We start from the raw sequence: 18207 nt of genomic DNA on the forward strand, positions 1-18207 counted from the left end.
GTTGGACCATTATGGAGTAAGGGGAGTAGCTTACAATTCGTTCGCCTCTTACTTTAAGAACAGAAAGCAGAGGGTAATTCTCCGCAATATTGAGAGTGGTAGTGATGTTCAGTCCCAATGGGGCACTGTTAGGTGGGGCGTTCCCCAAGGGACGGTGCTGGGGCCACTGCTGTTTCTTATTTATATAAATGATATGCTTTCTAGTATTACAGGTGATTCAAAAATATTTCTGTTTGCTGATGACACCAGCTTGATAGTGAAGGATCTTGTGTGTAATATTGAAACAGTAACAAATAATGTAGTTCATGAAATAAGTTCGTGGCTTGTGGAAAATAATTTGATGCTAAATCACAGTAAGACTCAGTTTTTACAGTTTCTAACTCACAATTCAACAAGAACCGATATTTTGATCAGACAGAATGGGCATATTATAAGCGAGACGGAACAGTTCAAATTCCTAGGCGTTCGGATAGATAGTAAGCTGTTGTGGAAAGCCCATGTCCAGGATCTTGTTCAGAAGCTAAATGCTGCTTTATTTACCATTAGAACAGTATCTGAAATAAGTGACAGTTCAACACGAAAAGTAGTCTACTTCGCATATTTTCATACGCATATGTCGTATGGTATTATTTTTTGGGGTAATTCTTCTGATTCAAAAAGGGTATTTTTGGCTCAAAAACGGGCTGTTCGAGCTATATGTGGTGTAAGTTCGAGAACCTCTTGTCGACCCCTATTCAAAAATCTGGGAATTCTGACATTGCCCTCACAGTATATATTTTCTTTAATGTCGTTTGTTGTTAGCAATATTAGCCTGTTCCCAAGAGTTAGCAGCTTTCACTCAGTTAATACTAGGCAGAAATCAAATCTGAATGTAGAATGCACTTCCTTGACTCTTGTGCAGAAAGGAGTGCAGTATTCTGCTGCATCCATTTTCAATAAGCTACCACAAGAACTCAAAAATCTTAGCAGTAGCCCAAATTCTTTTAAGTCTAAACTGAAGAGTTTCCTCATGGCTCACTCGTTCTATTCTGTCGAGGAGCTCCTGGAAGACCTAAAAAATTAAGCAAATTCCAGTGTTACACTGTTGATTGTCTTCATTTAAACTTACGACTTGCCACCTGAATATGTTTTTTTTATATTTCATTTTATCTGTTTCTAATATCGTGTTATAATTTCATGTATTGACTCGTTCCATGACCATGGAGACTTCTCCTTAATTTGGTCCCACGGAACAATAAATAAATAAATAAATAAAATAAATAAATAAAAATAAGACATCGACGACGACGAGCGCAGGTAGCCGCCGCGGAGCCGGACTGACCTTGGCCGGGGTGTCGGCGGAGACGCTGTCCTCGCTGGAGTCGCTGGCGTTGCTGAGCTGCGAGGCGCGGCTGCTGAGCTCGAGGCCGGCCGCCTGGTGGGCGCGGCGCGCCGCGGCGCCGCCCGCCGCCAGCTCCTCCACGTCGTCGTCGGCGTCGCCGTCGCCGTCGGCGTCCTCGTCCGTGTGCACGCGGTCGCGCGCGTCCGCCAGGTAGCTCAGGATGTCGTACTTGCTCGCGCCCTCGAACATGGACCGCCCCTGCCTGCGGCACGCACCGACAGCTTCGTTCACTCCACCTCTCACGAATAAATTTAAATTCTCGCTTAAATGACAAAGTATTGCCAACTAGAATTTTCTGTGACTTATCAAAAGCATTTGAGTTGCAGTTCACACTTTTCTCTTAGAGAAGTTCGAATATAATGAAATCAAAGATCTCGCGTCAACGTTCGTGCAGCAGCGGACGCACCGGTTCCCGTCAGATCGTCGTAGTTAATTCTTTCGTGGTTGAAGGGATGAAAGGATGCATACGTCCCACTGAAGAAATATGAGCCGGCCGGTGTGGCCGAGTAGTTCTAGGCGCTACAGTATGGAACCGCCGGACCGCTACGGTCGCAGGTTCCAATCCTGCCTCGGGCGTGAATGTGTGTGATCTCCTTAGGTTAGTTAGGGTTAAGTAGTTCTAAGTTCTAGGGGACTGATGACCTCAGAAGTTAAGTCCCACAGTGCTCAGAGCCATTTGAACCATTTTTGAAGAAATATGGAGTTCTGAGCATTGCGACGTCTATATCACGCATCTGTCTGGTGTTAGGATGTAGCGAGATTCTTTCGGAACTTCGAGAAAAATACTAAGGCCTCTGGAGTGGATATATAGAACGCTGTGAGTGATCAAATGCGTCTGCTTGTGTTTATATGTGGCAAAGTGTGCCTGTTTCACGAAAGTCAGATCAAATCACCATCTTCTCCATTCCGAGACTGTGCGAAATAACTAATTACTTCTCTTACACACCACAGACATTGTTTTGAATCGTTACTACACACCCTAGTAAATCTGATAGTTTGTACATAATCTGTATGTAGTGGGACATATATGTTCCAGAAAACTTCATAGAATCTAGAAAATATTGGTTTGTGGTATGTTAAAGGCATATTCAAAGGTTATGTTGAAAACTTGTGTGTGATACTCCACGTTTCCGGTTCTCAGGAGAATAAATGTGTTTTGGTACTAGTTTGTTAAACTTTCTCCCATAATTTTTTTCCAGATGATGATTCTGAAATTAACACTTTAACTCTGTAAATCCTAGGTTCACATGAAAACATGGATCTAGTTAGATTCGTAGAACACGCGTGTCCCACTTCACCATTTTCAAAATCGGTCAGCTGAGAAATTTTTTTTGTAATGAAAGTGTATCATTTATCATAAAGAAAGAATTTTTGACCTTTTATTTTTTAAATTACGCAAAATAAATTTTAACCATGAAAGGGTTAAGCAACGTCGGATGTGGCCAATACTTGCAAGGGTGACCATCCGTGTACCCCTTGCGCTCTTGACAAGTTCCCCTTTACCTTTGCGGCCGAGGGAAAAGGAGGGGTGGTGCCGTAAAGTGTCTGATCACTCATCTTTGCGCCAATGTCCTGGATTAAATTCCAAACCTCTCCGCAGCGTCTCGTGAAGTGATCTGTAATGACCGAATCGTGAAAGATTGCCAGCCACAAAACGAAAAATCGTCTAAGCAAGATTATTAGCTATAAGCCTTGTAACCTAAGTAGAAGCGTAAAGGCTGCTTTCGTCAGTCCATTAAGAGGTTACAAATAATGGGAAGCCTGTGGTTTCACTTTCACTGATTACGAATCGGAGGTAAAAAACTACGCAGTCACGTATCATCGGTATACAGACTGCCTCAAATGATACTTATAGAGGCCTTCAAACGTCAGTCGAGGCAGTGGTCAGCGAATAGAAGACTTTGAGAGTGCCACAGCGAGAAGAGTGCCAGATCGAGTAGCCTCGGATGACCAACAGCCAACAGCAAATTCTACGTACGCGAACGGTATCTTCAGTTCAGTTTGTACACTAAGAAGGACTTGCAAAAGCTTCCCTGTACATACCACTGGACTAGGGTTACTGGTTTCCATCGTACATTTGCCCACATGTACGTATGTCACTTTCACGGCGAAGAGTGATTGACAATCTCACACTTCCATTGGTCGTGGTCTGTAGTACCATACGTTAGTCTGTATACCCGAATCTTAACAAAGTTATACGCCGGGTACTCATTTGTTTTGCTAATTAACAGGAGAATCTAGTAAGCCTCATCTACGTCTTACACTTGCTGAAGTTATAGACTAGTGTCTGTGCTTTTGTGCACGTTCAAATGGCTCTGAGCACTATGGGACTTAACATCGGAGGTCATCAGTCTCCTAGAACTTAGAAGTACTTAAACCTAACTAACCTAAGGACATCACACACATCCATACTCGAGGCAGGATTCGAACCTGCGGCCGTAGCGGTCGCGTGGTTCTGGACTAAAGCGCCTAGAACCGCATGACCACAGCGGCCGGTCTATCTGAGCCTGACGCCGTCGCTGTTCCACTCCTGTACTTAGCTGCTCGTGTACCAAGAAACGGATGACCTCAAATCCTGTGTCGTCTCTGATCTGAGCGTGAGATATAAGTATGTTGCGACCCACGGCGAGTTACGACAGGGGGCATGGTGCACTACTGATGGTGATCCGTTTGCCAGATGGAGACGTTGTGTTCGGCGGCCCCCTTGTGATTCAACAGGAATAGGCTATGTGCCGGCACTGGATTTCGCCCAGTCCTTTCTCTCAACACACACACACACACACACACACACACACACACACACACACACACACAGCAGTCATGGGTACTTCACAGTACGCGAAGGAAAGATGCCTGCGGGTGTGAAGGATGGAAATCAGCTTTCCAAATTAGGCACTGAACCCGTCCTTCGGTGTTCCCAGCCAATCAGGCCTAAGACGTTGCTTTTAGACATCTACCGCGTAACTAGTTTTCATCCTGTCTAACTAAAAGTACTCTAACTGGACTCCAGTAGTAACGCATTAACACGGAACGTCATCTTCCAAATGGTGTACTGCAGGGATCAACATCGGGTCCGCTTGTATTCTTGTGATATGTAAATATATCCAAAAAACTTGAGTAGCTCTCTTTGCCGACGATCCAAGAAGTATAATCAAACCTAATGGAGAAACTTCATCGCTTGAAGATATGAATAAAATTTTCTTGAAAATGGTATCTTGTTATCTGCAAATGGGATGTTACTGCATTTACAACAAACAAAATATATGAATATCTGTACCGTGCGAAACCTGTGGATACATACTTTTTATTGTAAGGAGCCAATATCTAGTTTACTGTTTGGCTTAGGGGTACTGTACTGTAAAATCGGCTCGATACTGTCCACCCCGATATCACGTTCGACAGTTCACTCCGTCTTCAGGGGGGCCATATCCTCTTCTGCATGAGCGACTTTCTGGTCAAAGTCGACTGTTCGCCGTGTATGCGCGTCACGTGGCTGCCTGTAAATCAGCCGCCACCGCGACCCGAGTGGCACAGGGACGTCAGTGACCAGTTGACCGTGCACAGAGTGGAGTGCTGAAGCCTTGAGTATGCTGCAGACTGTGCGTGTGGAGGGACATGTGACTGTGCCGCCGTTCGAGTTAATTTATCGTCGTCAGTCACTCGCTTATACTAATGGATTTTGTGCTTTTGTGTCTTTTTATTTATTTTGTTGTTTGCTTTGCTCTCGTGAATCATTGCAAATATTGGGCGAGTGATCTGTATTTTTCCTAGTAGTGTTCTCCGGCAAGAGAGACTAAGTATCTGGAAGCACAGAAGATATTTATTTTCACAATACCTAGACAAGGAAATAGCCCGCATTGTATATAATAAGGCTACAGATAAATAACCGTTTACTAATGAAAATTGTTTCAATGGTGAACAAGTCAGGTCTGTTTAACGAGAAAAATAATTTTCGGTGTTATTTGTCACTTATAAAGAAAATAAGATGCAAAGTATGAAATTAAAGGGCGCTGTTTATTGTCGTGTATATACTGTTTGACGTATTTGTAAGTATACAATTTCTTGGGAAAATAAATGTAGATGTTTTGAAATGTTTGGATGACACACTATCTATTCTTTGAGTTCTCAGGAGCACGGAGAATTCGCCATGCGGTCGCTGTCAAGAACATTGTAAGTAGGCTGTTTAGGTTTTTATGTTGCTAACGCCATGTAGCGCTCTATATGAAAATCACTGACTGTGCTGAGTGCAGTCTGAGGCTGGTCGGCATTGTTGCAATATTTGCTATTGTAGTGTTGGGCAGTTGGATGTGAACAGCGCGTAGCGTTGCGCAGTTGGAGGTGAGCCGCCAGCAGTGGTGGATGTGGGGAGAGAGATGGCGGAGTTTTGAGAGCGGATGATCTGGACGTGTGTCCATCAGAGACAGTAAATTTGTAATACTGTATATCATGAACGGATATATATATTATGACTTTTGAACACTATTAAGGTAAATACATTGTTTGTTCTCTATCAAAATCTTTCATTTGCTAACTATGTTTATCAGTAGTTAGTGCCTTCAGTAGTTAGAATCTTTTATTCAGCTGGCAGTATTGGCGCACGCTGTATTGCAGTAGTTTGAGTAACGAAGATTTTTGTGAGGTAAGTGATTCATGAAACGTATAGGTTATTGTTAGTCAGGGCCATTCTTTTGTAGGGATTGTTTAAAGTCAGATTGCGTTGCGCTAAAAATATTGTGTGTCAGTTTAAGCACAGTCATGTATAATTTTTCTAAGGGGACGTTTCAACGTTCACTCTGTTATTACTGCTTGTTCCTTCATTCTCTTACTATATTGCGATTTTTTCTTTAAAATGATGACTCCTCACACCCTCATTTTCACCGTTCAGGAGCCGAATTTCACAGTGGAATTTTAGCGCTGGCATGTAAACGAAAACGATCACTCATGTCAGGCGAGACTCAGAAGAGGATTAAAACGGCAGGGGCGCCGCAGTAGTTCCACTCGCAACAGGTAGTCGATTGAGAAAAGGAATTCGCTCGTGAAAAAGGGTTAAGTGTGAGTTCACTGACCATAAAGCGCTTGCGTGCTTCCTCGACGCGATATGAGGTGTCGTAAGTGGCAGGCCAATATCCTCGTTGTGCCATCTGTTCAGAATCGCCGAGCGAATGGTGCTGAACTGTTTGGTCCGTGCTGTAGAGCCAGTTCTCTTATTTATTTCAGTTTCTGCTACCAGTCACTTTTTATTTTATGCTTAATCTAACAAAATGCAACCGGTTTCGAACATGTTCTGTTCATCTTCAGGCGTTTATACATACATACATAGAAAAATGTTACTTAAAAATAAACAGTCTTAAACTAGATTAATCTAGAACACTTTGTTCATTGTTTTTTACTGTAGCTGCTGTGTTGTGTGTATAACATCGAAACAATTTGTGCAATGAATTACGTTGGCAATCAGTGACAAAATATAATGTGCAATAGTCTAATGTCAATCAACAGCTCTGCCATTACACCAGTGATGCAAGTGAAGCAATCACCAGTGATGCAAGTGAAGCAGCAAGATGATCAAATTACTGTGATATACATAGTCAACCACAAAGAAGAAAACCAGCAGAAGTCATCACTGATTTCGATTTCTAGCTATACACTGCCCCTCTCTTTCCCCCCAAATGCCACACCAGCACCTACAGTTAAAAAAAAAAAAAAAAATGGACACAGTGTTCTAGATTAATCTAGTTTAAGACTGTTTATTTTTAAGTAACATTTCTCTATGTATGTATGTATGTATAAACGTCTGAAGACGAACAGAACATGTCAGAAGCGCGTTGCATTATGTTAGATTAAGCATAAAATAAAAAGTGACTGGTAGCAGAAACATGAAATAAATAATTATCCCACACAGTCACGGTTCACAAACATAGCCATTATGGCTGAAAATAATTCAGTTCTAACTTAACAACAAGTACGGTTCAGGCTAGAAATAAGCTGTACATCTCACGTCCTCAATCTCACGCAATTCACTGAGAGTGACTTTAAAACCCAGAAAATTGAAGTAGTAGCTTTTAATGATCTGACGGCTTTTTATGATACTGTTAGTCACAGTGCATTGCCAGAGAAAATGTATGGGATAACGAAAGATTATCGTTTCACAAAACTTGATCAAAGTTTGTTCCAAAACAGGGAGTTTTGTGTGGTCTTCCAGGTTCAGCGTAGTTCATGGTGAAGTCAAAGAAATGACTTACCACAAGGAAGTAGTCTTTCGCCTATGTTATTTAACATCGCATCGATACCAGTGACCACCACAAGCAATTTGCTTCATGCCGACGACCTGGCATTACCCATTCAAGGGAAATTCTTTGAAGACGTTGAAGCCCACCTGTGAGTTGCACAGAGACTGTTTAAGCCTAGCTAAAACCCATATTAAGCACAATTAGGCACGTCGCATACTTACCACCACATGGCAAGGAATACAACCAGTAAATACGCCCCATTCAAAACATCTGATAGTTACCGTGGATCGTACTCTGTACAAACAGCAGAATACGATGATGATGATGGAAGTGATATCCTGCGCAGAATCACTACAAGAACTTACGGCACTCGACCACAAAATGTGAGAACGACGGCACTATCGGCATATTACAGTGCTGCAGAGTGTACATGCCCCGTCTGGTGCAAATCTATCCACGGAAACATAGTTGACAAGGCGTTAAACGAAACGCATAGACTCATTACAGTTCGGCTGAAACCCATGCCACTTGTTAATTAGTCGTGAGCCGTCTGTCAACGCGAAGAGAACAAATCAGGCTCATCAGGAAACCCATCCATTTACATGAGCACGTTCCAGCAGCCCCAAGGTTCAGGTCCAGAAGACGTTATCTCAATACTTCTTCCGTCCTGCAAACAGCATCATTTACAGCAGCGAAACAACTGTGGATTTCTAGACCTGAGAATAACTCTACCTGGTCTCTCCCTTCGGAAACGCGTTCACCAGAGCATGAACAAAACTGGATCATATGGAGTCTTTGTCCTGGAGTTGTAAGCTGGAGGAATAGCCCTCAAAAATGACAGTTCTCTGTGGGTACCACCAGCTGTGGCTGTGGAGAGCCGCACACTATCGATCACCTATTGGAGCGTCATCTCTGTCCTGCATCTTGAACAGAGGGAGATGATCTGGTTGGCACTCCGAGCGCGACTGATGTTGCAAGATTTTGGTCACCAGTAGTGTAATTGATTTTTCTTTCTTTCATTGACTTTTAATGGTACTAACCACGTATTGTATTCGTTTCTGACCCTAATAAATGTAATTTTACGTAATTGATCTTCGTACGTATTGAAAATTGTCATCTTGGTTAACGTGCTTTTTGTCATCCTTAATTTTCTATGTGCTATTTTATAGGATTTATCAAAATTTGATGCTGATGAAGACATCCTTAGTAGGTGTCGAAACCTAGGTCAGTGCACCTAACAGTTATTTGCACACGGTTGGCTGTGTCATCCTGTGTTGAAACTACACTCCTGGAAATGGAAAAAGGAACACATTGACACCGGTGTGTCAGACCCACCATACTTGCTCCGGACACTGCGAGAGGGCTGTACAAGCAATGATCACACGCACGGCACAGCGGACACACCAGGAACCGCGGTGTTGGCCGTCGAATGGCGCTAGCTGCGCAGCATTTGTGCACCGCCGCCGTCAGTGTCAGCCAGTTTGCCGTGGCATACGGAGCTCCATCGCAGTCTTTAACACTGGTAGCATGCCGTGACAGCGTGGACGTGAACCGTATTTGCAGTTGACGGACTTTGAGCGAGGGCGTATAGTGGGCATGCGGGAGGCCGGGTGGACGTACCGCCGAATTGCTCAACACGTGGGGCGTGAGGTCTCCACAGTACATCGATGTTGTCGCCAGTGGTCGGCGGAAGGTGCACGTACCCGTCGACCTGGGACCTGACCGCAGCGACGCACGGATGCACGCCAAGACCGTAGGATCCTACGCAGTGCCGTAGGGGACCGCACCGCCACTTCCCAGCAAATTAGGGATACTGTTTCTCCTGGGGTATCGGCGAGGACCATTCGCAACCGTCTCCATGAAGCTGGGCTACGGTCCCGCACACCGTTAGGCCGTCTTCCGCTCACGCCACAACATCGTGCAGCCCGCCTCCAGTGGTGTCGCGACAGGCGTGGATGGAAGGACGAATGTAGACGTGTCGTCTTCAGCGATGAGAGTCGCTTCTGCCTTGGTGCCAATGATGTTCGTATGCGTGTTTGGCGCCGTGCAGGTGAGCGCCACAATCAGGACTGCATACGACCGAGGCACACAGGGCCAACACCCGGCATCATGGTGTGGGGAGCGATCTCCTACACTGGCCGTACACCACTGGTGATCGTCGAGTGGACACTGAATAGTGCACGGTACATCCAAACCGTCATCGAACCCATCGTTCTACCATTCCTAGACCGGCAAGGGAACTTGCTGTTCCAACAGGACAGTGCACGTCCGCATGAATCCCGTGCCACCCAACGTGCTCTAGAAGGTGTAAGTCAACTACCCTGGCCAGCAAGATCTCCGGATCTGTCCCCCATTGAGCATGTTTGGGACTGGATGAAGCGTCGTCTCACGCGGTCTGCACGTCCAGCACGAACGCTGGTCCAACTGAGGCGCCAGGTGGAAATGGCATTGCAAGCCGTTCCACAGGACTATATCGAGCATATCTACGATCGTCTCCATGGGAGAATAGCAGCCTGCATTGCTGCGAAAGGTGGATATACACTGTACTAGTGCCGACATTGTGCATGCTCTGTTGCCTGTGTCTATGTGCCTGTGGTTCTGTCAGTGTGATCATGTGATGTATCTGACCCCAGGAATGTGTCAATAAAGTTTCCCCTTCCTGGGACAATGAATTCACGGTGTTCTTATTTCAATTTCCAGGAGTGTAGTATACGGTTGCTGAGTAACAGCCATGTCTGAAACCGCTAATAGATAATAGAATAAAATAGTCGCAGTCAGGCTGAGAGCGTGTTCGCCGTCAGAAGGCGCGACCTACTGACCCGTGCGCATCTGGGGGCTGCGGCACGCCGTGCTCGTCCTGCACGATGACCGCGGGAGCCGCCGTGGAGGGCGTGGTCGCCGCCGAGGAGGTGGCCGTGGTGGTGGGCGTGGGCGACGCCGTGGCCGTGGGCGCGCCGATCTCCTCGTAGATGTGGTCCTTGATGCTCTCGTACAGGTCCTCCTCCTGGTCATGCTCCTGCTCCCGATGCTCATCCTGCTCCTGCTCCTCCGCATCCGCCGCGCCCTTCTCCGCTCCATCTTCCTTGCGGCTACCGCTTGTCTTCTGTAATGCCAACCACAACACCTACATTTTGGGCTGTCTATTGAGCATCGCTACCAAAAGAAAAGTGCGAACAGGAAAATGCCCTCCTGTAGGAAAATGAATTGGTGTAGGAAAGATTAATGTTGTATACAGGAAGATCCAACGCAAATTTAAACTCTATGCTGGACTGGGACTTGCCTTTGCCTTTCGTGGGCAAGTGCTCTAGTGACTGAGCTACCTCCGCACGTATTTCGGACGGTCCTCCCAGCTTTACTTCCCCAGTACCTTATTTTTCAGACTTCACGTACGTTCTCCTTACGGGACTAACGCTCACGGGCGAAACGACACAGAGGAGCATTGGCTTACGAGGAGGCCTCACACCAACTGGATTTTTCTATTTTTTTATATTTATGGTACATGAAGGACAAAACTCAAATATCGGTTTCTCAAAGGAGTTCGATGTAACTTTGAAGTTTTCTGAGCATCTGAGACCACAAATCAAGGTCGTTTTTCGACTGGCCGCATGGATGTATGGTGAAAGCTGGCTTACTCTGTGGGCAGCCTGGGTTCGAGTCTTGACTGTAGTAAATTTTTAAACAACGGTGCATGTTCCGTGAGCATTTCTTTTAATACCTAAGGACGAAAAAATAATAATTTGTAGTTCCCTTAATTCAAGAAATCTTTATTAACAATCTATTATAAAAGATCAGTACTTAAGAATTTACATTTGCCATAAAACTGGATTTTTCTGTACGATATTTGATTAGAAATAAGAAGACGTGCATGTTTCATACAAATGATGACTAGATACGTGTTAATCAGCGTACATATGATGAATTTTATATTTAAACAAAATAGGCAATCGAACCGAATGGAAAAAAAAACTAAAAAACAGTGACCGAAATGAGAGTCGAACAGGTGATCACCAGTCTCGCGCGCCACTGATTTTTTTTCATCTTTATGTATTACGTGGAACTTGTATATATGTACATTATCATACTTCACGGAAATTCTCGCAGAACATGCACCTTTATCTAAAAATTTGAATATGCCAAGAATCGAAGCAAATATTCTGCCATAGAGCCACGCTGCCTGTCGCAAGAAATTCGATCTTTCTTTACGTTACGTTGAAGACACTTGGAAATCTTCAGAGTTGACTTCCTCGAGAATTTTTGAAAGTTGCATCGAACTGCTTTGGGAAATTGATATCTGAGTTCTGAACTTGGTGTACCATGAGTATATAAAATTGCAAAAATGTGATCGTCGTTTGGTCTCCTTATCAGCCATAGTCTTAGGGATTGTTGCCAGATTGTATTTTCACTATGAGGTGGAATGCGCGCAGATTTTAAGTTATTTGGTGCATTAGAACTACGTGCAGAAGAAGTTGGAGAGCGATACTGCCGGAGGTGAGGCTGTGAGGTCGTGCGGAGATAGCTCAGTTGATGGAGCACTTGCCCCAAAGGTCCCCGTTTCGAGCACGGTCCGTAACACAGTTTTAATCTGCCAAGAAGTTTCACATTACCGCCCGGTACGCTACAGAGTGCAGATTTATTCTGGAAACATTCTCCTAGGCTTTGGCTTAGCCTTTTCTGCGCATTTTTCTTTCTTCCAGAAATGCTAGTCTCACAAGGTACGCATGAGAACTTTTGCGAAGTTTGGAAGGTAGGGGAAGAGATAGCGGCTGAAGTGAAGCCGTGAGGACGTCTAGTAAGTCGTGCTTGGATGGCCAGTCGGTAGAGCAGTTGTCCGCCACGAGTCCAAGTCTGGCACACAGTTTTTAATCTGTGCGGTAGGTTCAAATCAACGCACACTTTGCTGCTGAGAGAAAATTCATTCTGAGGGTCAAATACAATTTAAATAAAATTAGAGACCTTTCTCCGAATGTCAGAGGAAAAAAGGAGATCTTAACCATTTCCTATTTTCCTGCAGTTTCTTCGAAGCACAGTAAAACCGTTTCGTACGAAAACTTACTTTCTAGAAAGTGCTCCTGTTTTATTGCGTCACTGAGACTGTCAAACACACAATGCCCTTATTTTTATTTTATACAATAGTAAAGTGTCTACATGAAATTTGGTGTACCATCTGTTGTTACATAAACACTCTGATCACCAGATGTATACTTCCCAGTCTCTGTTCGTTTTTTTGTCTATTTTGACTCTATTTATAGGCCCAGATTCCTCAGATGTAAGTGCTGTACATATGTAGATGTTTTAAAATAATCTTGACTAATCGTTAAAGCTGTTCATGCTATAATTTGTATGTATGTAGGGTGCCCCAGGATGAATGGTTGATAGTCAGGGATATGACAGAAATGATCATTCAAAGCAAAAAAGTCTAGTAAACTGAGCTCTTAAATGGATATCTTAAGACCTATGATCATTTCTTCATCTTAGACACTGTGAAACAAATCTCATCTATTGCGAGCTCTTCGCTTTCTATACTTTGAGAGGTGGCAGTATGAACCAAAACAAGAAAAAATGTCCAGTAAACATGGACTCCAAAGTGCATATCTTAAGAATTCAGGCTCTTGGTCACCTTCGCTGTCTTGAAACACATCTCTTCTACTGATACAGCACTCACAGCGCTTAAAGGACGCATTTTAAAGCTCATGTTTACTAGAAAATTTTTTAATGTTTTGGACCATACCATCTTCGACTCAAAATACGGGAAGCAGAGGGCTTAAAGTAGAAGACATTGTTTCACAGTATCGAGGATGAAGTACTCATAGAAGTTAAGGTATCCATTTTAGAAGCCCATGTTTAGTAAGCTTTTTTGCTTCTAATGATTGTTCCTGTCCTGTTCCTGAATACTGACCCTTCCTTCTTGGACACAATATGTATGATTTTATATCTGTACCAAGCTGATATGGTCCAAAAAACCCAAACTAAATAAAGAAAATTGGTCCTCTGTACGTATACACAGATTTAAACTAAAATTCACATAATCTCAGGAGATATTATGCCATAATATAAGGATTTGGAAAGTAAGGTCTGATCGGGTGCGAAAGTGAAACCACAGTGAAAATTGTGTGAAGCTTTGTAGAGATGTGTTGGGGTGTCTCTAGTATTCCCGCCGATCGCGTCAGGTCGCACTTTTTCAGTTCTGAGCCCATGGTGAGCACACAAAGATGCGTAAATAAACAGTATCTCCCGGAAAGTATGAGGGCCCGGAGGGATTCCACCTGACGTCATGCAACCTACATAACATAACTGTCATGCGTTTCCTTCTTCGTGATAATCGTTGGGCGCACACAGCAGGGTCAATGAAGATGCTCCTGCACCGTTTTCGATGGGAAGTGTTTGATCACCCGCAATACAGCCTGAATTGTCTCCCCCTGAGGCCGGCCGGTGTGGCCGAGCGGTTCTAGGCGCTACAGACTGGAACCGCGCGACCGCTACGGTCGCAGGTTCGAATCCTGCCTCGGGCATAGATGTGTGTGATGTCCTTAGGTTAGTTAGGTTTAAGTAGATCTAAGTTCTAGGGGACTGATGACCTCAGATGTTGAGTCCCATAGTGCTCAGAGCCATTTGAACTACTTCTCTCCCCCTGAGTTTCACCTTTGCTCATACTAACCGCTAGCTTTGAAAACAACAGTTTGGCAACGGCAACGAGTTGCAGACCAACGTATAAAATAGACGCCAAGAATAGGCAGCTGCCTTCTATGCCGACAGTACTGGAACGTTGGTGCAACGTTGTGACAGATGTCTATGACGTAACGGCGACTATGTAGAGAGGTAGCTGGAAGGTGTAGCGAACTGTTGCAAACAAACAATTTTTTATTTTCACAGTGGTTTCCATTTAGTGACCGATCGGACCGTAGTATACGAATAGCCCTCGTAATTTTCAGACAGAATAGTAAATAAAACTCACTGAATGTAGCACAGACAGTAATGAAAATTTTTTGGATAAACAATAATTTTAAAAAATGGTATCTGGATAAGGCGGAATTTTTCTGCAACTTTTCTTAGCAAGCATGGCATGTATGAAGAGCTACAACACCAAGAGATAATTGTTTGCTTTGAAAGACGAGGTGCAAAAATATAGGGTTGCTTACCTTCCTGGAATCAGTCCCGTCCAGAAGCAGAGCCCTGGCGGCGTCGTTGCCCGCCGCTGCGTCCACAGGGTAGGGCTCCTCCACTTCCTCAGAAGGCGAGCGCCTCACTTGGCTGCCACTGTCGATCAGCGAGCTGAGCCTGTCCACCGGGTCGTCCCTCTTGCCACATACGTGCGGCACTAGGTTCCTACGCACTGCCTCCACCGGGTCGCGGAGGGCCGCTGCAGTCTCTTCGTCCACTTCTTGTCCGTCCTCTACTACAGAGATGGACGGTGTCGCCGTATCGATGACGATGCTCGACACGCTACCGGTCTCGGCCCCCGAGTCGTAAGCACCAGTTTCCAAGACTGTGACCCTGCTGGGCACACTATCGGCCGGGGTGTCGTAGTGCGGCGAATCGTCGTTGACCGTGACGGTGCTCAGGTGGTGCTGCGGTTGCTGATGGCTGTGGCGGCGGCGATCGGCCGCAAACTTGCGCCTGGCGTCGTCCTCGTCGTGCGAAACTGAGATCACTACCGGGTTGGCGAGCGAGCTGGTGGACGCGCTGGTTTGCGAGAGAATCGTCAGGGAACTCGTGTTGTTCTTGTTGTTGTAGATGATGTTGGCGTTGATGGAGGCGGTGTCGATGACCGTGCACGAGGAACTGCTGGTCAGGAAGCCGAAGCCGTCGAAGTGGCGCGGCGACGGCGGCTCGCCTCCGCCGACGTTGATGGTGACCCTGTTGGCGTCGCCGTGGGCCTCGACGGGGTGCAGCTGGTGCCTGGATCCGCCGCCGCCGTCGCGTATGAGGACCGACGTCCGGTTGGCGGCGTTGCGCACCAAGTCGTACTCCGAGGCGGCGCGCCGCATCTCCGAGTCCAGGCTGGCCCTGGACCCCGAGAAGCCCGGGATTCCCCCCGGGCTCAGGTACCCGCTACCGCCGGCGGCGGCGCCACCACCGCCGCCAATCACGATGGAAGTACGGCGACCGGCACGCGGGCTCAGCTCCCCTTGTCTGGAGCCCAGGTCACACACCGACTCACTGCGGACCTGTTGACAACACAAAGAAAACTCCACTGTGGTGCTGAGACGTATTATTAGGAATAACAATGCTTTAATGTATATTGTAAGTGTGTAAACAAAGGTTTTGTATTACTTGTACTACTTCAACATGCACAACTTTTCTAGCTTTGTGTCTAGATGATGATGATGTTTGGTTTGTGGGGCGCTCAACTGCGTGGTTATCAGCGCCCGTACAATTATCCAATCTTTGCTCAGTCCAATTTCGCCACTTTCCTGGATGATGATGAAATGATGAGGACAACACAAATACCCAGTCATCTCGAGGCAGGTGAAAATCCCTGACCCCGCCGGGAATCGAACCCGGGACCCCGTGCTCGGGAAGCGAGAACGCTACCGCGAGACCACGAGCGGCGGACAGCTTTGTGTCTAGAAAGGAAGCAGAGGCTGATAGGTGTGAAAGTTACCGAACTACCAGTTTTATAAGTCATGATTGCAAAATATTGGCGCGAATTAGTTGCAGAAGAGTGGAAAAACCGTTAGACTGAGCTAGGAGTAGATCAGGCTGGGTCTGGAGAAATTTGGGAATACTCGAGGCAGTACTGATTCTACGACTTATCTTGGAAGATAGGTTTAAGAAAAACAAACCTCCGTTTACAATTTTTCTAGACGTACAGAAAGCTCTTGGCAACGTTGACTGGGATAACTCTTTGAAATTCAAGAGGTAGCAGGGTAAAACGCAGGGAGCGAAAAGTAATATAAGACTTTTATGGAAACCAGACGGCAGTTATAAGAGTCGAAAGGTTTGAAAGGGGAGCAATAGTTGATGTAATTCAGTCTGCACACTGAGCAAGCAGCCAAGGACGGTAAAGAAAAATTTTAGAAGGAATTAACGTTCAGAGAGAAGAAATAAAAACTCTGAGTTTGCTGAGGATATTGTAATTTTGTCATAAAAGAAGAAGGACTTGGAAGTGCAGTTGAACGGGATGGGCAGTGTTCTGAGGGGAAGATATGACATGAACATTAGCAAAAGCAAAAGAAAGGTGATGAAATGTAGTCGAATTAAATCAGATGACACTAGGCGTAAATGAGACTCTGAATGTAGTAGATGTGTTTTGCTATTTGGGAAGTAAATAGCTGGTGATGGCTGACGTAGAGAAAATATAAAGTGTAGACTATGAATGACAAGAAAAAGCGGTTCTGAAGAAGAGAAATTTGTTAACAGCGATTATAAATTTAAAAGTTAGGAAGTCTTTTCTGAACACATTTGCCTGGCGTGTAGCCAGTATGGAAGTGAAGCCTGAACGATAAGCTGTTCAGGCAAGAAGAGAACTGAAGCTTTTGAAATTTGATACTGCAGAAGAATGCTAAAGATTAGATGGGTAGATTGCGTAACAAATGATGAAATAGTGAATAAAATTGGGGAGAAAACGAACTTGTGGTATATCTTGACTAAAAGAAGGAATCGATTGATAGGACACATCCCGAGACATCAAGAAATCGTCAATTTAGTTCAAAAAATGGCTCTGAGCACTATGGGACTTAACATCTGTGGTTATCAGTCCCCTAGAACTTAGAACTGCTTAAACCTAACTAACCTAAGGACAGCACACACATCCATGCCCGAGGCAGGATTCGAACCTGCGACCGTAGAGGTCACGCGGTTCCAGACTGAAGCGCCTAGAACCGCACGGCCACACCGACCGGCCATCAATTTAGTACTTGAGAGAAGTATATGTGTGTGTGTGTGTGTGTGTGTATGTGTGTGTGTGTGTGTGTAGACCAACGTACGAGAACAGTGAGCAGGTTCAGATGAAGCAATTTGGAGATGCAGACGATTGCACAGGATAGAGTAGGGTGGAGAACTTCATTAAACCAGTCTTTAAATTGAAGACCGTAAGAACAACAATTATATTTTAATACCTTCAGTAACTATACCTACAAGACATGCGTGACGTCTTATTTGCTGTTAAAACTGATTTTGACTCCGCATTCTTCTGATTGTAAAGCACGTCATTATGTTTTGTGCATTCTGCTGGGTGTTTCACAGTTCCTATTACAGGTTTATAGGCGTTGTACTGGGATCTTTGTGGATAAAGTTTTGATAATAAACTAATGTTCAGAAACGTACCGTTTGGATATATGACAAGTTTGAAGATCGGGTCACCTTCAACTCTCCCACATCATGGTACATTACTTTATGGTAGGGCTGCATAACGCATGTTTCGTATGAGATTATCTAGTGCTGCAGGGTTCATAGAGCTACTATTGCACAGAAAAGCAAATGGTACCGCGTCGTTACTAACTACTGCGTCAGTGTAAACTCACATACACGTAAGGACCAACTAATAACTACTAATCATACCACGCTAATATAATAATCTCTTAATTGTCGTACTCGTGCGACTCATTTACGAACTCACAATATGTTTATGTAAGTGTCAAACGAAAATTATTTACTAAA

The 18207-nt window shown here is 44.9% G+C and overlaps 1 protein-coding gene across 1 annotated transcript in view; it reads right to left on the reverse strand.

Annotated features, from left to right (window-relative positions):
- LOC126176176 (uncharacterized) overlaps positions 1 to 18207 on the reverse strand; it is a 127091-nt gene that overhangs the window by 84446 nt on the left and 24438 nt on the right. Inside the window, exons 3-5 of the mRNA XM_049923317.1 lie at positions 14745 to 15773; positions 10428 to 10711; positions 1322 to 1583 (exon numbers count right to left, since the gene is read on the reverse strand). Of these exons, the coding sequence (XP_049779274.1) occupies positions 1322 to 1583; positions 10428 to 10711; positions 14745 to 15773 (1575 nt within the window). The remainder of the gene's footprint in view (positions 1 to 1321; positions 1584 to 10427; positions 10712 to 14744; positions 15774 to 18207) is intronic.

The sequence above is a fragment of the Schistocerca cancellata genome, chromosome 3 (assembly GCF_023864275.1).
Source record: "Schistocerca cancellata isolate TAMUIC-IGC-003103 chromosome 3, iqSchCanc2.1, whole genome shotgun sequence".
Taxonomy (NCBI): domain Eukaryota; kingdom Metazoa; phylum Arthropoda; class Insecta; order Orthoptera; family Acrididae; genus Schistocerca; species Schistocerca cancellata.